Genomic DNA, 23,716 nt, shown 5'->3' with positions numbered 1-23,716 from the left:
TTGTTCCTACAGTTTATCTGAGTGGTAATAATTCTATGAATGGTTTAGATGGCATATAAACATCGTTGTCAGCCTCAGGAAGGTTTCAATGGTTGTTGTTGTGGTTCCCATTGTTTTGTTGGTGTACCCTACCAGAGTTTTGGTTTTGCTTGATTTTTTAAAATTCTATTATATGGTGGCACTTAAAAACAGATGGACCGAGTAGATTTGTCACACATCTATGTGAACCCCATACAGCCCCGAGCACAAATATATCAAGTTCACAGGCAATCCGCTCCATCAACTCTCTGGGAAGCCGAAGCAGATTGGCTGGTGTGTCAACATCGCTAGGTTCTGCTAGTCATCACGAGGTATATGTTATATCCAAATCATCCGTTTGGCAAGCTCGCCTCAAGGCTTGAAACTAGAAATAAGATAGGTAGTGGACCACACTGCAAAATGCAGTAGGGGGGTCATAGTTGTTTTTACTCTGGATGTATATGTCAACTTATGAACAGATTGGATGGAAAATAAATGTTACGGTAGACCATGTGAATATTTTAATGATGAGAGTCATTGCTCCCACTGCTATTTCTAGTGTGGTCCACTTGAGCTTTGGATATAATTCATTTTTGAGCTCGTGCTAATCTTGCCAAATGCACGAGTGGCGTGGATATAATATAATAGATAGGTTCATAAAACATTGATCTCCTTTGAACCGTACGTACATATCAGAAACTCGAAAAGCATTAGCACTCATCTTCTCACCACACGAAACAGCAGGATTGAACGCCCACCATTGGAAACTAACTCTGTGGAAGCCATAGAAGTTTCTTATCAAGATGATATTTGTGACTGCAGTTTATCGGAGTGGCAATTCCCCTGTGAACGGTTTGGATGGCATAAAAAATCATGGTATGGCCCACCTGACCTTCTGATCTTCCTGATTTTTTTATTCCAGTCTCGCAAAACTGATGGACGGAATAGATTTATCACGGAATCTCTGTAGGCCCCACACAGCTTCCTAAAACAGGTGCACAGGTAATCCGCTTCCGTGGCTGTGGCAGGTCCAGTCTTCTTCGTTCCGCAGAAATTCAATAAAATTCAATTGAGCTGAGATACCAGCAGCCTCAAAGAAGGAGAATTTCAGAATTTCAACACCCTCTATCTGAAAAGCAATGTCAAGATCCAATTTTCTATCATTTCCACGTCCCTTCACTTCACCGCCAAATCCTCACCTACTCAATTTAGAAAACCCAAATGCCTTCCTCCCATTTCCACACCCAAATCACAGCCCTAAACCTACGTTTAGGGTTAGGGTTAAGCTTTCAAAAACCCTCATCCGTTGCAGAAATCCTGGTACCGATATGGACAATTCCCTCGACTACATTGGAACAGGTTCCGACGTCGAATGCGTTGACGTCGAAGGTTCCGAATCCGATCGGCTGTTGAAGTCTGACACCTTGCCATCGACGTCAGCCTTCCAAATCGAAGGAGATGGCGGGAAATCCGACCTGGATTTATTGTACGGAGCCTGGGAGTGGGTCCTCCTCGTCTCGCCGTTCTTCTTCTGGGGGACGGCGATGGTCGCGATGAAGGAGGTGTTGCCGAAGGCGGGTCCTTTTTTCGTGGCGGCATTCCGGCTGATCCCGGCTGGGGCGATTCTGATCGGTTTCGCAATCAGTAAAGGGAAGAAGCAGCCGTCTGGAGTCATGGCATGGGTCTGGATTCTGCTGTTCGGAGCCGTTGACGCCACGTGTTTTCAGGTGGGCTTTGGCTAAGAGAATCATCGATGCCAGTGGTAACATTTTGGAAGCATGTAAGCTGTTGCAGATCAGTAGAAGTTACTGTTCTGCATTCTGTGCTGCTACATTTTTCTTGGATTTTATGTTATAGTTCCGAAGTTCTTCATTTACATTTTCTATTTTTTTTTTTTCTTTTTGTGTTTTGTTTGGTAATTGGACAGGGATTTCTTGCTGAAGGCTTGCAGAGGACATCAGCTGGGTTGGGCAGCGTACGTTGAATCCCGTCTTTCTTCACCTCAATTGGTTTTGCTTCATCTAAAGGCTTGTGTTGGCAGCATGGTTTTTAAATACCTTGGAATCAATCGAATTTTGCAAATTAACTTTGAGGTGGGAATGCAAGAAAAAAAAGGCTTTTTTGAGGGATTTTGATTCCTCCAAATATCTCAAAATCCTTGCCACTAAACCACCCAAAAAACAAATTAAATCCCCTCAAATCACTCTAAATCCGGGCTGGCAACAAGCCCTAACTCTGTTTGCGCGGCGTCAATTCTTGCTACCTTCAATGAATAAAGTGATAGAATTTGCATACAGTTTTTTATTTTTTTCTCTGTATGGGCTACGTCAAGTGCCCCTCTGTATGGAAAGAATTTGCCTTTTTTTTTATTATTGTCATTTTATCTATAAAATTAGGCTTTTTTGGTTTGATGGGATTTGAAGTGTATGGCAAGTATGCTAACTCCATTGCCCCATTCATTGAAGGTAGCTTTAGGATTGAGAATCTAATGTCAGATATTGTGTAGTTTGATCCCTGGTTTACTTTCCCAACTGATGCTGTTTGAATGTAATTGAAAATGATTGATTCCATGCCTCATAGGCAGTGGCATAAGCTCTTGCACATGATCTCTTGATATTGTCATGCATGCCTGCTTAACCTTTGTGGCTAAGGATGGGTATCAATTCCATATGTTTACTGAAAGAGGAGCAATCAGCTGTTGAAGAATTGTTATAGGAACTGTTTTCATGTCTCCCAAGTCACAGGCAGATCCTGTGTTATCCCATTGAAGGATATCTGTCGTGGATTTAGGGTGACATGGAGGACAGAAACTGCATTACACAGACTTCTGTTTTTTGCATTTTTCTGTCCTAAATTGCTTCTAAAATCGTTTATGACAATTGATTTGGTAGGGAGCATGTGCTCCCCACCTGAGATTTCAAGGCATTCAAACATACCTTAATTTTGACTGGATATATGCAACTAGTAGACATTGAAGCTATTCAAGTAGTCAAGACTTTATGATTAGAACCCCATTTTCAAGATTCTGATGTCAGAAATAATATTATTGGCAGGTTATCATTGATTCACAACCTTTAACAGTGGCTATACTGGCAGCCTTGTTGTTTGGTGAATCCATTGGTGTGGTTGGAGCTGCTGGGCTTGTGGTTGGTGTCATAGGCCTTCTACTTCTCGAGGTCATTTTCTCACGAAGGATAAGCTAATGACTTTGTATTTGGGTTATATTCTTTATCCCAAGCCAGGACTGAGTATTCTTTTATTCTTTCTTCATTTTGAATAGTTAGGATCAAGATATGATTAAGTATTCAGATACGTATAGACCTTGGGATTTATCCTCCACTGGCTTTCTGTTATTTTTACTTCCTTTTTTTTTCCCTATTTACTTATGGAAAATAGCTACTACTCCATATCATGTAAGCATGGGTTTGTGTGTTGGGTTTTGATATTGATATGAAATTCCTGATATGGATATTCTGATTTGGAATACATGAAGAGTATGTAGCCATTTCATTTTCATGCAATCAAATTAAAAGAGAAAATATTAGAAAAGGGAATAAAATTAGAGTGAATAGGCTTGCAACATCCAACATATTTGAATAATAATGCATATTCGTATTAAATGTTGCAATGTTTTTGAACACAATATTGTGCCATTGATGAAGAAAAAAGTAGTATTGTGTTTAATAATATGTTAGTAATATGCAACCATATCATTTTGGTTTTTTATGGTCATAACCTGTGATGCTTAGCGGTAATGAAGAAAGTACTTCATTTCAAACAATCATTTTCAAACCAAGCTTTCCGTTCATCTCTTTTTAGTGTTTCTGTTTTATTGACTGAAAATTTAGCCATTTTTTAAGGATGGGAACTTTATGGACCCTGAACTTCTCCCTTACCATAATTTCTACCTGCCCTTCTGCAAACTATGATCTCATTGTAACATGATTCCAGAGTCTTCAAATAATCACTGATAATCTGTTGCAGGTTCCTTCACTTTCTTTTAAAGAAGGTGATTACACACTATGGGGAAGTGGTGAGTGGTGGATGCTTCTTGCAGCTCAAAGCATGGCAGTGGGAACCGTCATGGTCCGCTGGGTGTCGAAGTACTCAGATCCTATCATGGCAACTGGATGGGTATGTTGCATCTATGAAGTCAATTTATTTAGGGTATAGTTCTTCTAATTTTGCTCTTGAAAGCAAGTTTTCAAGTATCAATTTGTTGAATTTAAGAAAGGTGAGGCCAATGGCTCTGGGAAACTGGAAATGGCTGTGAGAAAGATCTTGTTTTACAACAATCATTATGGTATTATGTGAAATGAATGTAGGAAACGAGAAACAAAAGATATATGTATTTGCATGGGCAACAGATTCCTGCTAACTATGCTTCGACCAATGCTCTGAGAATTGCATCGGGTTGTAGGCTGACTAGAAGGCGAATTCAGATCAGGTTTCAAATCTTAAGAATGTTGAAAGTTCTTTTATTGTAAAGCTGTCAGTAATATAAGAATAGAAAGCTATGATCAGATTAGCCGAACCTTTCCACATCAAATACTAGTAAATTCACTCCAGTGAGTGGTATTTCTATACAATAATGAACCACATAGAACAGATAGCCTCTATGTGGATCGGGCAGCATCATCTTTCAGATGGGCAATCATGGGCTTGGGGCAGGCAACCTCTTTTGTATGAGATAATTGCTGCTAATATTTGTCTCTTCCCAATACCTTCTTGTTTCATGAGGAATGTTTTACCAACTTTTGTTCGTTGGCACCACCAAGCCAATATGGAGTTTCTTCTACCTTCTTGGATGGGCCTAGAACACACAGGTCGACCTTATGGGAACTCTCCATGAGGTCAATCTCTATGGGCCCCACCGTGATGTGTGTTGGACATCCACAAAGTGCATTTGATGAGTCCCCTCTAGGTTATGGGATGTCCCAAAAATTAGCCGTATCTGAAACTCAGGTGACCACAGAATCTAAACCATGTAAAAACACGCCTAAAACATCTAAAAGCACTTGGTGAAGCCACCTGAGTTTTGGAATGGCCTAAAATTTGGTGTGACCCCTCATCCAAGTGAGACACACACAATGGAAGGGTTAGATGTCTGAACCACATCTCAGCGGGCGCTATAAGAAATTAGGAAGGTTTCAATGGGTGGGCATTTACTCTCAACTTTGTCAATGATGTAGCCCACCTAAATTGGCCTGATTTCTAGGCCCATGGTCCACCATGGAAGGATGCATCTAATTGATGGTGTGGATGTTTGACACACATTACAGTGGTGCCCACAGAGCTCGACCTCATGGGAATTAGTTAATGTAATCTTGCATAATTAGGAAGTTAAACCAAAGAAACTTCCTATATTTAGGTAAGTATACACAATTTGGACATTACTAACAACTTGTAAGGGTGGCACGTCCAATGCTTGCGGAGATTTTAAAAAAAATTGTTTGCAAATCGTGGGAGAGAAGAGGGGAGCGGTCGTAAAAAGTATGTTTCTTTTGGTGTGTTGGACTCCAATGATAGTTCACCAAAGATATGTTTCTTTGGATGTGCTGGCCGCCAATGATAGTTCACCAAAGGTATGTTTCTTTTGATATGCTGGACTCCAATGATAGTTCACCACTGTTTTTATTGATGGTGACTCTTCAAACATAGATAGAATAGTTGTGCAGAAACTCAAACATCAAACTCACTGATTCAATTTTGCATGGATTGCAGCTAAAATTATGCTGAGATCATGATAGTTACCATCTGATTCTCTACTTGGAATCTGGACCACTCACTATTCTAACCATCCATTTGATAGCCGTCAATTGGATGGTTATAATTAATCGATTAGTGTTATTGCTCCATTCTCTGCAATTTGGGTGATGTGGATAGCCGTGCATGAGTGCGACATATGAGCAGAATGATGGTGAAGTATCTTAGTCATCTTGCCCTCTTTTGGTGGAGAGCGGCCCTGAATTGATTGAGGACAGCTTCACTTTAATTAGCTTAATCTCCTTTGTTTTTCTTGAAAACCATTCTTACATACTTTCATAAAACATTGCTTAATCATCTAGAAAAACTGTGTACAAATTTTGCCCCTGACAACTCTCATTATATATAGTAGAGATAAGGAAACTACCATTAACGACGTGAGCTTATAATGAAGCAAATCCAAGTTCCATTCAAAAAAAAAAAAAAAGGAAAGAAAAAGTGAAGCTATCCCAAATTATAATTCAAGTGCAGATTACCCCTAAAAGCTTTACACACTCAAAGAAACTACCCAAGACAATTGAAAATACCCAATGTGCACTTTATGGACCTACAATGCATGTGAATTGGGGAACTTATTTTTCCTGTTAATTGATAAGCATGTTCTAAATTCTCGTTTCTAATATTTAATTTAATCTTGTGAGTGATGAATACAAAGCTAGCATGTTGTTTTAGTTAGAGAAACTAATATGTTTGCACTTTTATCACAGCACATGGTCATTGGTGGGATCCCTCTTTTGGCAATTTCAATACTTAATCATGATCCTGCCATCAATGGTGGTTTAAAGGATCTTACATCCAGCGATCTTCTAGCCCTTCTTTATACCTCCATATTTGGAAGTGCCATCAGCTATGGCGTATTTTTCTACAATGCAACTAGAGGTCAAATTCATTCCCCTTTTCCATTCTCGTGATTTCCATGCTTGCACCAGATGCCAATATGTGGGTAATTTAATGCACATGTGAAGGTACTACAGGATGCACCCTAGCCACTGTGTAATTTTGGGCCCATCCGTGACAGGCAAATAGTCAATTAGGATTTTTTATTTTTTTTCAATGCAATTGGACTATAGCAGCTCACTAAGTTAAAATTTTCCCCTTTCCAATAGCTTTTATTTTTTAAATAAACTGTTTTTAACTGAAACAAGCCATGGGTGATAGCTAGCACCACGTCGTCGTCGTCATCATCATTATCTAAGTGACTAAGTCTTATCCCAACTAATTGGGGTCAGCTACATGAATCCTTTTCTGCCATTCCACTCTATCAAGGACCAAAACTTTAGTTAGACCATAGGTCATCAAGTCTTTTCTTAGTACTGTCACCCACATCCATTTGGGCCTTCCCCTTGCCCTTTTGGAGCCTTCAATTTGTACCAACTCAAGCTATTAACAGGGGCAATTCTTGGTCCCATTGCACAATAGTTTTTTTGTACCTAATAGAATTGAACTCTAATAGATAATAGGCATAAGTAGGAGGAGAATACACGCGGACAAATGAAAGGAACAAATGATTCTAGGAGGGATTACTCGTCTTCCTAATCTTCCACACAAGAAAAGGGTGGAAAATTCCTTTTCTTGTGTGGAAATAATAATGATTCTTGATCCTATTTGTCAAAGATTACTATTGATTTGATTTTCCAGTTCTATTGGAACTCGTTTGTTTAGATTCATAAGAAGTGGCATTAATCAAACCATCTAAAGTCTACTTTCCCTCGTCTTATTATCCATTGGTGCTTCTCCTAAGTTCCCTCAATATATTAATTTCGAATTCTATTCTTGTCTTGCCACTTATCTCAACATCCTTATACCAGCTACACTCATCCTATAAACATGTTGTTCCTTAATTGCCCAACATTCTGTCCCAAAAAGCATGGCTGGTCTTATAGCTATCCTATAAAAGTTCCCTTTTAGTTCTAAGTGATACATGATGATCACATCAAACTCGAGAGTCCAGAGGCATATCTCCATTTCTTCCACCCCGCTTGAATTTTATGGGCAACATCTTTCTCAATCTCTCCACTCTCATGAATTGTCAACCCAAGGTATTGCAAGTGATCATTTTGGGAAACTTCTTGGTCAGCAATACCTACTCCTATTGTTACTAAAATTTCACTCATAAATAATCTGTTTTAGTCCGACTAATCCTTTAGATTCTAAGCACCCTTCTATAAATCTAGCATTGTGTTTACGCCTTTCTAAGTGTTATCCCCACATTTATTGCCACTCCCTCATATATATCCTTAATCATTTCAATACATCCTCTTCAAACTCCTTCACCAACACCCACCAGATTAACTCTCTAGGGACCTTATCATAAGCTTTCTCCAAGTCAATAAAGATCATGTGGAGATCCTCGTTTTCCTATATTTCTCCATCAATTGTCGAAGTAGAAAAATAGCTTCAGCAGTAGGCCCCTTCGGCATGAAACCAAACTGATTTTCTGATGCCTTCATCTCATACCTTAGTCTTTGCTCTATCACTCTTTCCCAAAGTTTCATAACATGGCAACTAATGGAAACTATTTGTTGTTCCTATTTGAAGTTAAGGGCCATAGCTTATGCATATATGAAGTTTCATGTTATTTCCAGGGGAAACCTTTCCTAGCTCATATTCAAGCCTTGGTCATTGCTGTTGCTCTGCAGGTAGCTTGACAAAACTCAGCTCCCTCACATTTCTAACGCCGATGTTTGCTTCCATCTTTGGGTAAGTTTATCTGAATTCATTCTATGGAAATGTTTCAACACACACACTCGGTGCAATTCAGTTCCCAGAAAACTGTGACTTAAGACTTAAGTCAGCTAGGTTAATCTGTTTGGCCAGGATATCAGCACCTAGACCCAAAAACTCTGCCTAGTTTGTAAAAGGCAGATACAGGAAGTCTCGAGTCCTTACTATTTTTTAAAATTAAATCTGTCCTCTTTGTTTGGGTGTTGGTTTTAATAATTTTAAATGATTCATGCCTTGCCCTTCAACCTCTTGAAAATCCCCTTTATATTTAGAAAGGCATGCGCACAAAAGATCCTATTCTCCCCCCCCCCCCCCAAAAAAATAAAAATAAAAAAAAAAAAAAAAATCCAAACCATAGCTCAGCTGCACTGAAATTGCTTCTCCTCATTGCTACTCTCCTATTCTTTCCCAAGCCTCTTCTTCTTTTTATTTTTCCAATTTTTAGTTTCTCAATAATGTTTTCATTACATTCTAGTGATTTTTCATGGCTCAATTGAGTCAAACTAATGAATCCAAAGGTGGTTTTACTTATTCTTCATTTTGCTTTGATTTCAAGTTCTTATAGTAATAGATTGCATGCCAGAATGCCCAGTCCTGTGTTCAAATTTTCTTCTCATCTTCCATAACCATTTTTTAAAAAATCTTTTGAACAATGAAGAAGAACAGCAGTTCCTTTGAATCATAGCACGCCGGACCTAAAATCTGGAAAGTAAAATTCCAGTTTCATTTGATCGTGGAGGTTTTCTAGGGTCGTGAGCCTTGCCAAACATGATTTGCTGAGGCACAAGATTCCATAAATGTGGAGCCCATGGTTCAATGATCTAGCCCATTGATGTCATATGGGTCCACTAAGGATTGGAGGTGCCCCCAAGAGTTTCCCAGATTGGAAGATCTTAACCCTAGACAGTTAAGATAAAAGAACAACAATCCAAATTCAACAAAAAGGGGGCCAAAGATCCAAGGGTTTGGATCTTTCCTTTTTTTTTATTCCCTGGGAGCTCTCCAGCCAGAGTGTACCCTATCATGTGAACACTGCCCAACCTATGACCATGGACCACCCATTGTACAGAATCCCGCACCTCACAAACCATAGGTGACCAGGACTTTGTAACGCCTATGATTACGAGTTCTTACCTTCATTTCTATTCTTATTTTTATCAAAGAGAAAAGCAACTTTATTACAAAAATAAACAGGCGAGTTGTTTCATGATAAAGCTTCCTTGGTCTTGACTGGACGTTCCAGTAATGCGCAGATCTCCACATCGATCCTTCTCTCTTCTGATGAGCATTTCAATTCTTGTATCAGGTTTATTTACCTAGGAGAGACGTTCTCCCCACTGCAATTGGCTGGGGCTTTTGTCACGATAATTGCAATTTACATGGTCAATTACCAAATTATTACAGAGAAAGAATGAGGTTGGAGAGGCAGCCAGATGCACGTTATTTACAAGAAGAAACCACGCTTCGCTGCTACAGCCGGCTTGTATAGTAAAAAACATTCATGTATCACCTGCATCTCAGGTTCCATCCTCAAAAGGCAGGGGCATTTTCGTTATGTATCATAGAAATGAAAGAAATGGAGAAACAAGAGGAAAAAGGAAAGGGTTTGATCTACTTCCATATGCTAATGAGGAAGGCCATTCATGTATGCATGTGAATGAGTTCCCACAATGGCTGAAAGTTGAGGTCTTCACAATACAAAAAAAAAAAAAGAAGGGCCCCACGGATTATTGCAGTAACGCCGACTCCACTGGGTGAAGGCTTCTTAAGATCATAAGCCGTTTTACTTAAGCTACTTATGCCTCAAGTAGCTTACCATGGTTTCTATTTATCCAACAGATAATCATGTTTAGTAAACAGCATACTTACTAGCCAAAATGGAAGGTGGTGGTTTCTAACATCACATGGGTAATTTTTACACTTCTATTGATTTCTTCTCATCTTTATCTCTTTCTTTTCTTTTTTAAATATATTTCATTAAAATCTTTCAATTTTTACTTTTTCATGTGGGGTCCACCTTTAATATCCATTATACATCATGTGGGACCAACATCTGATGTGGACTATTCATTATCTTGGGCCCACCTTGTCCCTGCCTTCAATGTGAACCGTCCATCGCGTGGGGCTTACCTTCAACATAGACCACCCACCTTATAAGGCCCACCTTTTATGTGGGCTACCTATCATGCGGGACCACCTTGCATGTGGGCTGTCCATCATATCTGACATTGGATGTGGATTGTCTATCATCCGTGGCCCACCTTGGATGTAGGCCGTTCATCACAAGGGGCCGACCTTTGATGCAGACCACCCTCATGTGAAGCCCACCTGCAATCTTCACCACCCATCATGCGGTGCCCACCTTTGATGTGGACCATCAATCACGCGGGCTGTCCATCAATGCAGGGCCTGCCTTATCTCCTAGATGTGGGTCAATCATCATTAGTGGCTAACCTTTGACGTGGGTCATCCATCATGTGGGGCCCACATTGGAAGTGGGTTGACCATTGGGCCCTCTTTGGATGTGGCCATTAATCATTAAGAGGCAACCTTTGATGTGGACCATTGGGTCTACCCTGATGTGGGGGCCCACCTTTGGTGGGGATTGTCCATTGTGTGGGCCCTACTTTTGATGTTGACAGTCCATCATGGGAGGCCGCCGTTGATATGGACTGTTAGTGGAGAGATGAGAAAGAGAGTGTGAGTTCGTTCCAAAATAAAAGGTTGAAAAGCAAAATTTTGTTACTGTTTGATAAAATCTTCACTTGTCACTAATTTCCAGTGCTTATACAACTCAGAACCTTTGACAAATACAAATTATTAAGTGCTTAAATTAATTTTTACTGAAAGTATAGGTCTGTTTTTCAGCTCCCCTCTCTCCACTTACTGCTGAATGCTGAAAGTGGTGCTGCATTAAAATTTATTTTCACTCTTGACCAACTAAAATTATTTTCAAATTATAATTCAACACTTTTAGTTTTCAGAGCTTGCTTTTCAGTTAATCAAACGGCACCTAAGTCATTTTTTACAAAGGCAGGCACCAAACTAGCTTATATTTGTTACAAATAATAAAATAAAAAAATAAAAAAATAAAAAATAAAAAAAGGGTTGCACATGACAGTGTATCCAAACAAGCTCAAGTGACATCCTTATCATGCCAAAGGAGGAATGATGAATCCTTTATCTTCCAATCAGTTGTGCCCGACATAGACCAGACCTGCCACTGGTTATCATATGGCCTGGTTCCAGCTTGACCTGCCTGTGCGACATGCTTAAGAAACTCCAGGGTTGCCTGCGTTGACCTCAATGAACCAAAGAAGGTTTAAGGTTGAAGTCCATGAGATGGGCTTTTCAGTTGGAAACAAGTAACTCTTTTCAACTTTAATAAACTGAATCCCTATCCTCTCATTCATAGAGCAAAAATCTAGAATTTTTTTTAAGAGACCTTTTCACTATCCCGTTTAAGAACATTTGCGGAATAGGGGTGCAATGGACTGTGCAGCGTTGGCTTTAGTCTCCCAAGGGCCTGTTTGGATTCACCCTTTGAAGGGATGTTTGAGGCTTAAACACTGCCTTTTTATACAAACAGTCGTTGATGTTGTGCAATTGCATGCAATTTTTTAACATTCTCATCTCCCGCTTGATAAAATAAGTGCTAGAATGCTCACTCGGATTAGTGTTTTTTGCTGAGTTAAACCGAAAAAAGGGGCTTCAAACCCCACCGAAAAAAGGGGCTTCAAACCCCCTTTAGAGGCAGTGGTTGAAAGGGCCTCTTTGGATGTGCCGTCTGAACAGCTGTTTGTAGACAAAACTGGGTTTGGTAGCTTATTTGGAAACCCATCACGTTAGTAGACTCTCATGAGTTTCAACACCATGTCTTGGGTTCAAGTACCCATAGGTGGTGAAATTTCACTAGGCATGAAGTTGTAATCCAGCAGAGTATCTTTAAAATAAATTTCACTAGGCATGAAGTTGTAATCCAGTAGAGTGTCTTTAAAATACAGGCCATTTGAATGGGCCCTGCTTGTGTGATTTAAAATTCCTCCACAAAGAAATACTCTTAAACAGGAAATTATATTACTGCTCTCTTTTATGTTTTCTTTACACCAAAGTGGAGAATCATTAATTGTAAGCTCACGTGGCATGTCTCGTATCCACTTGACCAACAAAGGCACGCCAATAGTCTTAAAAATGAACTAGAAATACGGCAGATCCAATTATAAGGTGGGTCAATCCATAAAATTATCAACGTTTTGCTCCCATTTGGATTGTAAGATTAGGTGGGATTAGGTGTATAAAATTGTATTTAGTCCTATGCAAATTCCAAATGCCATTTTAAAAATATAATAAGAAGGATTGGATTAGTACAAGCATCATATCATCCCAACAATAAAAATGGTGGGATTGGAAATTCACCACATTTACAGGCTTTACACTAATGCATGTGTTTTATCCACCTTATTCGCGCATATGTGTCCTTTACATTTAACATTCAAGTTGTACATGTGTATGCGTGACGGACAGCAATTGTGAATCTGATCCATGGATTACAATTTCAAATATTGAATTTTTTTCAAAAGAAGAAATTGGTTGGACGGTCAAAATACAACAGTATTTTCGGACAATTCCTTACCATCAAATTCCATATGTTCCAATGGTAGGATGTTACAGAGAGGGTATTTTTGTAATTTCGGTACTCAAAAAGCACTTTCATTTCATTTCCAACCGGGAGATTTTTGGTCACGACCCATCCACGGCGGGACGGAACAACCCAACGATCTGGATTACCGAGACGTGGCCTCAGATGTTAGAATTGAAAACCCGCGTATGTTGCGCAGGTCGTGTAAGAATTCCCTGTAAAATAATAAAAGATTATCCTCCTCTCATCGACGAACTCCTGTTATCACAGAAGAATGAACTGCATAAACTCTGGAACGAATCCATTCCTTGTGATTCAGAAGCTCTCCCTCAGAAGAAATGCTCATTTCGGGAAGATATCGGTCTCGACGTGCCGTGCCGTTTCGGAGGCGGGAACGCCGAAAGGGTCTGGTACGACAGCTAGGGGTCGAAGGTTGCTGAAAGTGAGGGAAGAGAAGAGGAAAAGGGAGTACGATCGCTTGCACAACTACCCTGCCTGGGCCAAGTAAGTTCCCTACCCGCCCATTTCCGTTACGTTACTTTCTCGATTGTAACGTATCGTAACGGAAATCGGACGGAATCCGTTATAGCCTTTCTGTATTGGTTGCACAACTACTCGGCTTCGCCAACTTGGATTTTTTTTTTCCCCCTTTCAATGGGAGGGGGGAATGGAGAGCAGCCGCTTTGTAGTCCGCGTGGCTACCTGAAATTGTAGTTCACGGAGCATCTCTGCCGTACATGTGGTCAGCATCGGGCGATCAGGGCGTTCATCCGGTGGGTCACGGTTTGGATTGCCTACCATGCAACAAATCACGCCAATGGAACGATCTTGACCTGCAAATTAATGGGCCTTTGTGATGAATGTTGAACGCTTGGGCTTTCGTCAGGTCTGTTCAGCAAGTGGGGTTCTTGCAGTGTGGGTCTTCATGGCGGGGCCCATTGGGTGACCGGTTCTGATCACCACGGAGTTGTGCTTTTTTATTTTTCCATTTTGCTAATGTTGTGCTTGGGTTTCAGGGTCCTGGAAGATGCCTGCAAAGACGACACAGAGCTCCGTGCAGTCCTCGGCGATAGCATTGGAAACCCGGAGCTGATGAGGAAAAGGGTATGTGATATGTGACACTCTGCATTTGTTCTAATGGGGGGTGGTAATTTAATTCTTCTTTGTTTGGACAGATCGAAGAAAGGGTTCGGAAGAAAGGTAAGGATTTCCGCAAGTCGAAGACAGGTTCGGTCCTGGCTTTTAAAGTCAGCTTCAGAGAGTAAGAGAAAATGGCATCATCTGTATCTTCCCTTTCTTTTATTTTTTATCAGTGCACGTCTACGTAGAGAACTGAGATGAGTAATGGGTTGGTCAGAATAGACGCTCCATTGATTGTTGTGGAACGGAAATCCACTCAAGAATAGTGGGGAATTGGATTTCTAAGGAATCCACTCAGAATTGAATTCACAAAATGGAATTTGTATAGCTCAAAATTCAACACATAAAAGAAAATTCAAAGTGATAAAGAACGAATTCCTGCTACCCGTGGTTCCTAAACTAACCACTGCCTCTCATTATTTTTGTTTTGTGCTGCATTTATAAAATAACCATGTTTGCTTGTCTCAAATATTCTAACATGACATTCGTATGCAACATGTAAGACAACCATTGTACCTAGCCCTCTGTAAGATAGCCAAACAGTATGAATGCCTTAAAGAGAGGAGGTGAGAGTAGTTATGACAGTTAGAGAGGATTGAAAATTCAGAAATTTGCACCCCTACCTTTTCTCTTGGATTGCAATAGGGGCCCTTTCAAGGATTTTCAATTCAAGTTGGATTTGAAATCCAGGATGTTGAGGGGTGTAATGCAAGGGCATTTTCACACTAGGCTCGAGTGGGGTCGCTTGTGGGATGCAGGGGCATACTCGGGATGGGTGACCCATGTGATTTGGGGTCCACGAGGAAGGTCTCGTGTTCGAGACTCCTCACCAGGGGTAATTAATGCGCGTTTCACACCGGGCTCGAGTGGGGTAGCCCGTGGGATGCGGGGAGCAGCCCATGTGATTTGGGGCGGGCAGCCCATGTGATTTGGAGCTCACGAAGGGAGTTCGGCCGAGGTCCTAAACCCATGAGATGTGGGGCCTGAGCTATAAGATAAAGGGATTAATTCGCCATACTCTAACAGTTCGAGCTTTTAGAGCAAGTGGTTAATTATCCTGCATCAAATTGGTATCAGAGTGGGAGGTCTCATGTTTGAGACTCCTCATCAGGGGTGATTAATGCAGGGGCATTTTCACACTGCGCTCGAGTGGGGTCGCTTGTGGGATGCAGGGGCACACTCGGGGTGGGTGACCCATGTGATTTGGGGCCCATGAGGGAGGTCTCGGGTTCAAGACTCCTCACCAGGGGTGATTAATGCATATTTCACACTAGGCTCTGTGGGGTAGCCCATGGGATGCGGGGACACACTCGGGGTGGGCAACCTATGTGATTTGGGGCTCACGAAGGGGGTTCGGCCGAGATCCTAAACCCATGAGATGTAGGGCCTAGGCTATGAGATAAAGGGATTAATTCGTCATACTCTAACAGTTCGAGCTTTTAGAGCAAGTGGTTAATTATCTTGCATCAGGGTGTCAAACATTATTTGAATTGAAAATCCCGGATTTCAATTCCTAACTACCTAAAATCTGTGCTGCCAAACAACCCTTTAACCAAATAGCAAGCTAAAGAATGCAGGGAAAAATATTTAGCCTTGAGATGAATATTTTTCCATAGCAGTTAATGCCAAGGGTATTGACCCTTTGCCTGAACGTCCTGTTCACTGGAAATGTTTCTCCAAATTACGAAATCGAAATGCACACAAGAGCATGGGGGCTGGATTGTTTGGATTATTTCACTTTTGTTTCCTCTGCTTTACCAATTTCAGAATTTACTGCATGCATAAATGAAATGTTGATCAAGTTGCATGTATGAATTCTGAAATTGTGTTTAACAAAGTTAGAGAGTAGAAGAATCAGGAATACCGCCCTTGGAAAAAAAATAAAAAATAGAGACCACATTACCATTTGTAGTACTGTAGATTTTTCTGATCTTGAAGATTGTAACATGACACCCAGTGCTTGAGATGCATGTTTCATCAGAGCATTTTTGGAACATGGATTCATGTTCCCGTGGATTTGTAGTAGGAACTTTTCAAAGAAAAATGTCACACCTTCTGTCTGAGGATTTTCTTTACAGTTTTGTTTATTCATATATTTTTCCACTTCCCATACACACATCTGAGGAACTAATTTTGGTCAGCAAGAAATTCTCAATTTTGTGTAAATGTAGATTATGATAAGCCAGACCTTGAATTACTTGTGCCTGATGCAGCTTTAATCCCATTGATTCATACATATGGTTTGAACTTTATGGTGCTCCATCAGATCGAGATGTTGATCTTGTTGGCAGTGTAAGTGGGTTATGTTCTTTTACAGTCCATGCAACCATTGTGAATGTTTCAAATAAAACACCATCATCTAATAAACATTAACTTGTGCAGGTTATCCAGTCATGGTATGTCATGGGGCGTTTAGGAGCTTTCAACTCTTCCAATCTGCAGGTTCACTTATAGACCACCATGTGCTTTGGTTGCGTATGCATGAAATAGCATTGGTGCAACTTGCAAGCCAACAAGATGCCATTTGAATTTGGCCAGTGTTGAAAACGGAACCCACGTTAGGACATGTTGGGGAAGGTGGCAAACTGTGGAAAAAAAAAATACAAATTCCCCTGATGTGAGAATTTCCTCTGTTTGAGAAACCAAAAACGGGGGGGATTTGATTTCCTTTTCCTAGCCTTTCCTCAAAAACAAGTAAAACTATTTCCCAAAACAAGAACATGTTAGATGTAGATTTGCATGGTTACAAGAGACAGGTCTCACTGTATGACTATCAACCTTTTAACATATCCATGGAAACAACACTCATGGATAAACAATGGATTTACTGTTGGATTCTGCAGTTATCCATCTCCCGAGCATTCCACATGGTTTTTCCATGTCATATTTTGGATTCTCTCTATTCATAGTTCTCCATTTCCATGTTCACGTCAGCTTGTTTTTTGGCTCTAGTGAATCGTGCTGACCTCGGGAACTGGGAGCATCAGATGTAGCCCACCTTTTTTGGTATTTCTACTTAAAGATATTTTGTCAAAATGAAGGATCAACAAAAGAGCGACATTGTTAGGCTGTCAGCCTTAGCTTGGTCCCGTTATTAGTAGCAATGTCTTTCTGGCTTCAATCGGAACGTATTCATGTCTGCTTGGAGTCATCTCTATTTGTTTATGTTGAAACAAGTTGCTTTTCTATGCTAGGTGGCTCCATTTTGTTGCCTTTCCTTTGTCTCTCTTTTCCACTTTTGTTTCTTGTGCAGGTGGGGTGACAAGAGGGTCGCCAGCCGACCTCTGAGTGTTTTTTGTAAAGCCTTGCATTTTCTTGGAATGAATTTGTCATCTTCTCAAATTTTAAAAATAAAAAATAAAAAAAATAAAAAATAAATAAAAGAAGAAGAAGAAGAAGAAGAAGAAGAAGAGTAAAGTTTTCTATTTGGGCAGTCTTCTCCTTATTGTTTATATTGATACAACTTGGCTTTCTATTTGGATTTTATTTTTGTAAAATGTGACCGTGTAATTAACATTTTATCTTTCCTTTATGTTGCAGTTGGCAAATTCATCCATGGATTATAATCCTATCTACGATGCAGATAAAGGTGCTAAAGTAATGCCTTCATCATTCCATGATATCAGCGATGTTGAATTTCAAGATAATTGGGGCCGGGTTTGGTATGTGTCCTTGGCTTCCAGGTTGTTTTTGGAAGAGTGTTGTCCTTGAATGTACAGTGACATTGAAGTAATAACTCTATATGAATATATTCTGGATGTGTCCTGCAGGGTAGATCTTGGAACAGCTGATTTCTTTGCTGTGGATGTGCTACTGAATTGCTTAACCGTATTGAGTTCAGAGTAAGACTATTCAAAGTCCTATTTCCAAGTGAAAAATATTTTCTTTACAAGTGGTTTTAGCCTGTGCAATTTGGACATAGACATGCTGGTGTTTGCACCAACATGCATGGGAACCCAAGAAAACCTGAAATGTGACATTACGCCTTGTACAGTTATCTGATAAGTATAGGATAACAATGTTGTCAGTGCCCACAGTTTGAGCCTTTAGCCCAATGGTCGACAGGTCATGTTTCAACATTTAGATATCCGGGGTTCAAGCCTAGCTTACCTATCAAAAAGGAAATGCTGTCAGCAAGGTATTCAAAATCGGTTACGTAACGGTAACGATCATAACTGTTACAGAAAAGGAAAAAAAAAAAAAAAAACAGATAGTAAAGGCCCTATAACGGACCGTAACGGCCCCGTAACGGTCCTATAACAGTTTTTTCATAAAATAAAAAAATGGCCGTAACGGCTGATACGGGGGTTGTAACGGCCATTACGACCCGTATCATAACGGTAACAGTGGTGACCGTTACGGCCACTGTTACCGTTTTGGAACCCCTTGTGTCAGAACCTACTGACTACTGCATCCACCCATCTTTTCTACTTTGGTTATGCAATAGTGCGAACTTGTACCATTCTCTAACTAAAAGGGGTGGTTGTATTTAGCTGTCAGAGTGGGTGTAAATAGTGGCTCCTAAATATATTTGTATATTAATATATTATTATTATTATATTCTTTGTGTATTAGTATATTAGTTCTTGAAAGAATGCTTTAAAAACCCAAAAACTTGGCTCGACTCGATTTCATCCAGGTCAGGTTGACGCAAAGGCTTGACCCGTCTCAACTCAATATTTAATAAATTTAAATTTTAAAATTTGTAATAATGTAAAAAGATGTAAAATACTTACTCCTGGATAAGTTTTATAAAAATAAGTGAAGTGATACAAAAGTATGGCATGGCCTGGTGGTTGAGGCCATCACCTCACCTCAGAAAGGTCACGAGTTTGCTTCCTACACCACCCTTTCAATTTTATTATATTCCAGTTTGAAAAGCCGAGTTCTTGGCTCGAGTCACTGTGAGTCACTTCGAGCCGACTAAGTTTGCGAGTCAACTCAGTGAGTATGCCCGAGTCCATGCTGAATGAGTTTCGAAACTGAGTTTCAGCAACCCAAGTTGGCTCTGCCAAGCTTCAAGTCAAGTCAGCAAGTTTTAGAACTATGGTCAAAAGCACTAAATATCGCTTTTTATGTCTGGATAAATTAGAATGGATGCATATATCAAAAGGTATACATACAAATTGCCCTAGAAGACAATATGGGCCTGTTTGGATACCACCAAATAAATTAATTTTTCTACTTACAGCTGTAGATAAGTAACTTATTTGAGATAAGTAGGTTTGGTTTATGATCAATTATAAGTAGCTTTTTTATTTAAAGCTACTTAATCACTTCGGTAAGTAGAAATCAAGATAAGCTACTTAAGTTATAAGTAGCTTATCTCAAGTAACTTACGATCCAAACGCACCCTATAAGACAGATAAATGAGTTTTTTTCCCCTAACAACCATGCTGCTCTCTGTCTGAACGTTACTAAATTTTGCATGGTTGAGAGAATTTTTACTTTGCATAGCCTAGATAACATTTTAGAACTCAAAAGCTGAGAGAGCATGAGTTTGAATCAAACGTATAACTCAGGCAAATACTGGATAAAAAAATTTGAGTCTAAAGACGATCTTATTTTCTCAAATTTCTCTTTTGATGACTTCATTGAGTTTTCGAGTTCATAGAAATAAGCCTAATCATTTTATCAAATTGTAGTTTATGTGTCTGCTGCTGACAAGCTTCACAACTTCCAATATCCCCTTTTCTTTGATAGCTGAGGCGAACTTGTTCGTGTAGTTATTTGTACATGTTTACAGATGACATTGTAGTTCAGCTGGATGCACCGTCGATTAGTATGATGACTTTGGGTGATGTTGCCTGTGGCAGATACATAGGCATTCAACAGGTGGTTTTCGGCGGTCAGCGCATGGGTGACTGGGAAGAAGGGATGACAAACCCAGAATACGGATACAAGTACTTCAAGATCTAACAAGATTCAATGCAGCTGCCTTTCTGCAAAGATCTGAGACAGATCCGAACACTCGAAAATTCAGAAAAGGTCATGGACGAGCTTGGACGGGATGTTGATGTAGCATTTGATATGCAGATTGAGCTTCTGTGAGTCCTGCACCCATGTTTCATGCATAAAGTTGGCAAAGTGCTTGTAAGATCTGATTCACAGCAAGGAATCAAGGAACTGTTGTTTAAATCAGATGTGATGCATTTTTCAAAGACGGGACTAGTGGATGCAATGCCCATGTGGAATATGACTCTCCACCGAGTTGGCCATTGACATGCCTGCCTGCTCATGAATCAGATTAAGAAGCCTATGGGTAGTGATATGCCCAGATACTTCAAGATAGGTAAGCTATATGTGTCACTACCATGATCTGATATTTCAATTTGTAAAAGAGATACCTCAATATTAAGTTTAAAGGCCATGTTGATCTTGGATTAAAGAAAAGGATTTTAAAAGCTGTTCCGATGACTCCCTCCCTCTAGGCCCACCTTTGATGCGCATCATACATCATGTGGAGCCCACCATTATTATTTGCCTATCCTGTGGAGCCCACCTTTGATGTGAACAGTCCATGTGGGCCCCACCTTAAATGTGGTTTCCCCATCACGTGGGGCTTGCCTTGGATGTGGGTCATTCATCATTAGGGGCAGACCTTTGATGTGGACTATCCATCATGTGGGGCCCAGCTTCAATGTCCACTGCCCATGTGGAGTCCACCTTTGATGTGGACCATCCCTTGTGTATGCCCCACCTTTGAAGTGGGTCGTCGATCATACCAACCCGCTTTGGATGTGGGCTATTTATCATTATGGGCCAACCTTTTGTGGACCATCCATTATGGGGCCTACATTAATATGGGGTCATCCATCATGTGGGGCCCACCTTTGGCGTGGACCATCCATCGTGTGAGCCCCACCTTTGATGTGGACAGTCCATGTGGGGCCTCCTTTGACATGGACCATGAGAGAGTGATAAAATAATAAGTTAGAAGGCTGAAAAAAGAAAACTTAAGGAGATAATTAGCTTTTAGCAGGCAAGTTAACAATGATGGTTACCAAACTAACTTAGTGAAAAATAAAAAACATAAAAAGTAACTTATTTGGTGGTATCCAAACAAGCCCTTAATCCAAACTTGGATAAGTTTGTTTGATATTTCTATTGGCAGGGAAAAAAAAGAAAAAAAAGAAGAAGAAGATCCTAACCCATTGAGTGTTGGTCATTTTGTTGTAACCGTCCATTTTTTAATAATTCGTGGCTAGCATCATTGGACCAAGATGATTATTTAAAATCACGACCTTCAAATAGATGTTTCAAGATGATGGTTTACCTATCTTTTTCTCTGCCAAATGTTGACAATAGAGAGAGGGGAGGGGAAGTGGATTACGTGTGCCCTGGCCTCACCCAACACGGTGCGGCCCTGACCGTAGGGGCCATCTTGATGTATCGATTGTATATTCATGTTGTGGGCCACATTAGTTTTGGATCAAGCTGATATTTTTTCCCTTCATCCACGACTGTGATCTTATCAACAGGTTGGATGGCAAATAAAAGATTACAGTGGACCTTACGAAGTTTTTAATGGTGGTCATTCAATCAACACTATTTCCTACGGTGTTATAGATTTGGAACTCCTTTGCTTCATTTTTTGGGCTCATGCCCTAAAATGAGCTGTGAAAAATGGATGGACATAGTGGATATGCAATACATACATCAAGGTGGGCCCCACGGTCAGGGCCGCCCATAGAGAGATATAGAGAGATCTACATTATAACTTGCCTGTGGCTTATCCATATCATGGTAACGGTTCAAAATGTCCGTTTGAAAATTTGCATTAACAAGCATAAGTTTGCTTTAGGAAAGAAGCAACTTGCCAAAGAATCGGGTGACGAAGGGACACCAAAAATCAGGTGGCCCAAACCACATGAATGTTTACTCCCTGGGTGGTGTGTCCCACCTGAGTTTTGGATTGGGATTAATCTTGGCCTGTACGGTCAGTGTGAAGCTCCATGCAGCTCAAAAAGTCAAGTAATAGATGTTTGAAATCCACATGAACATCATGTGCTGGCCCCACATGGCAAATGTCTGGCAATAATTACCAATAATGTGTGTGATCATTACCCTTCCAAATGATTCATGATATCAATCATATTATGTATGTCCAGCATGATCAAGATAGGCTCTAGAGCTTAGCAACTTCAATTAATCTGCATGTATATTTACTGTGGTCCAGTTGCATTCATGCTTGGATCTTTGTTCATAGTATTCCCAATATTATCAAAATATTCCTAATATTATCCACATCTTTAGATCCACAATACTGGTAGTCTCAGAAATTTCTTCGGCGATGTATCACCAATTTATCCTCAATATTTTTTATTATGTAAATTTCAGGTGTCGCTTGTATCAATAATCGCCAATATTTTTGCCTGTGTGAATTTCAGGTGTTGCTTGTATTACCAGTGTATCAACGATATTCAATAATATTGTTAATGTATTGATATTGTCAAATTTTTGTTTATAAAATTAGATACATGGTTGTATGTTGTGTTTAAATTATCGACAATAATATCAATCATATTACAATATTATCCTTGCCACAACATGAACGATATCGAGACCAGTCTTTCGTTTCATTTCCCATTGTCAACGATTTCTCTGGGAAATATCATGTTGTCGATATTTTGAAATATCGATAAATGGTTGGACTGATAGACTGGATGGTTGGACTGATTCTTATAATAGCACATGCTTTTATGCACCCATTAAAAAAAAGAAAGAAAAAAAAAAAACCTTATAATTTATTCATTCTCTTTGTAAATTTTTTTTAATTTCTAAATAGATAAATATGTATATTTTAGCATCTCCTGAAATTTCACTGGAAAAATCCATCATTTTCTCCATATTTCTTGGCATTTCAAGTGATCAACAGTATCGATATTGTTTTTGTATCCTTAGCCAGTGAAACTTGTAATACTATTGATGCTTCGAACACTAGCTAGGATACTATATTCCACCCATGTTAGGACCCAAACGGAGAGTCCATATGCACTGACTGCGTGATGTTGGGAGGAAATGAATCATGATTCATGACAAGCTTCATCAGGACGAAATGGAAAGCTCCTCTAACAACTTACAAAGTAGATTCCAATGTTTGAATCCATGTAAATGCTACTACAGAATCCAAGCCATAGGAGGACAATAGAAAGACCATAAATCAATCCTGCATAAATCTCCCGCAAGATAAGACCCCAGTCCAAATTAGTGTACATAAGCATGTAGATTTGTAATTCCTAAGAATATTCAATTTAATCCCATCACTCCAAAATTAAAGGCTAGGTAGATTTTAGACTAACCTGATGTTCGGGCCACAGAGCATACACGTTCGGCCCACCAGATGAACGGCCCAGACAAGTGGACGTCCAACACCAGCAATAGTGGAACTACTCTAGCAAGCAGGCAATGTATCCACGCTCAGCTATA

The 23,716-nt window shown here is 40.0% G+C and overlaps 2 protein-coding genes across 3 annotated transcripts; both read left to right on the top strand.

The window, feature by feature from the left end:
- The first annotated feature begins 954 nt into the window (after positions 1-954).
- Positions 955-10,432, top strand: LOC131242863 (WAT1-related protein At3g02690, chloroplastic). 2 transcript variants are annotated; one of them, XM_058241790.1, is made up of 8 exons: positions 969-1,745; positions 1,946-1,993; positions 3,072-3,194; positions 4,003-4,152; positions 6,492-6,663; positions 8,424-8,484; positions 9,815-10,194; positions 10,225-10,432. In XM_058241790.1, exons 1-7 carry the CDS (start codon positions 1,158-1,160, stop codon positions 9,921-9,923), a joined length of 1,251 nt encoding a protein of 416 aa, XP_058097773.1. In that variant the 5' UTR covers positions 969-1,157; the 3' UTR covers positions 9,924-10,194; positions 10,225-10,432. The 2 variants fall into 2 exon arrangements, with proteins under 2 accessions (XP_058097774.1, XP_058097773.1); XM_058241791.1 differs by lacking the exon at positions 8,424-8,484 and having other exon boundaries at positions 955-1,745.
- A 2,841-nt stretch (positions 10,433-13,273) lies between these two features.
- LOC131242862 (uncharacterized) lies at positions 13,274-20,704 on the top strand. Its single transcript, XM_058241789.1, has 8 exons — positions 13,274-13,651; positions 14,164-14,251; positions 14,323-14,408; positions 16,501-16,579; positions 16,670-16,729; positions 17,828-17,949; positions 18,058-18,129; positions 20,104-20,704. Exons 1-8 carry the CDS (start codon positions 13,422-13,424, stop codon positions 20,204-20,206), a joined length of 840 nt encoding a protein of 279 aa, XP_058097772.1. The 5' UTR covers positions 13,274-13,421; the 3' UTR covers positions 20,207-20,704.
- The last annotated feature ends 3,012 nt before the right edge of the window (positions 20,705-23,716 follow it).

The sequence above is a fragment of the Magnolia sinica genome, chromosome 4 (genome assembly GCF_029962835.1).
Source record: "Magnolia sinica isolate HGM2019 chromosome 4, MsV1, whole genome shotgun sequence".
NCBI lineage: Eukaryota > Viridiplantae > Streptophyta > Magnoliopsida > Magnoliales > Magnoliaceae > Magnolia > Magnolia sinica.
This window is presented reverse-complemented; position numbering and strand designations above follow the sequence as displayed.

Bases quoted from the DNA above. Each gene is read 5' to 3' on its own strand.
- LOC131242863 (XM_058241790.1), top strand. From the start codon at position 1,158: ATGTCAAGATCCAATTTTCTATCATTTCCACGTCCCTTCACTTCACCG. The intron at 6,664-8,423 runs GTCAAATTCATT...GTTGCTCTGCAG, and splicing joins TTTCTACAATGCAACTAGAG to GTAGCTTGACAAAACTCAGC. The intron at 8,485-9,814 runs GTAAGTTTATCT...TTCTTGTATCAG, and splicing joins ATGTTTGCTTCCATCTTTGG to GTTTATTTACCTAGGAGAGA.
- LOC131242862 (XM_058241789.1), top strand. From the start codon at position 13,422: ATGAACTGCATAAACTCTGGAACGAATCCATTCCTTGTGATTCAGAAG. The intron at 14,409-16,500 runs GTAAGAGAAAAT...TGCCTGATGCAG, and splicing joins TTTAAAGTCAGCTTCAGAGA to CTTTAATCCCATTGATTCAT. The intron at 18,130-20,103 runs GTAAGACTATTC...TGCCTGTGGCAG, and splicing joins TTAACCGTATTGAGTTCAGA to ATACATAGGCATTCAACAGG.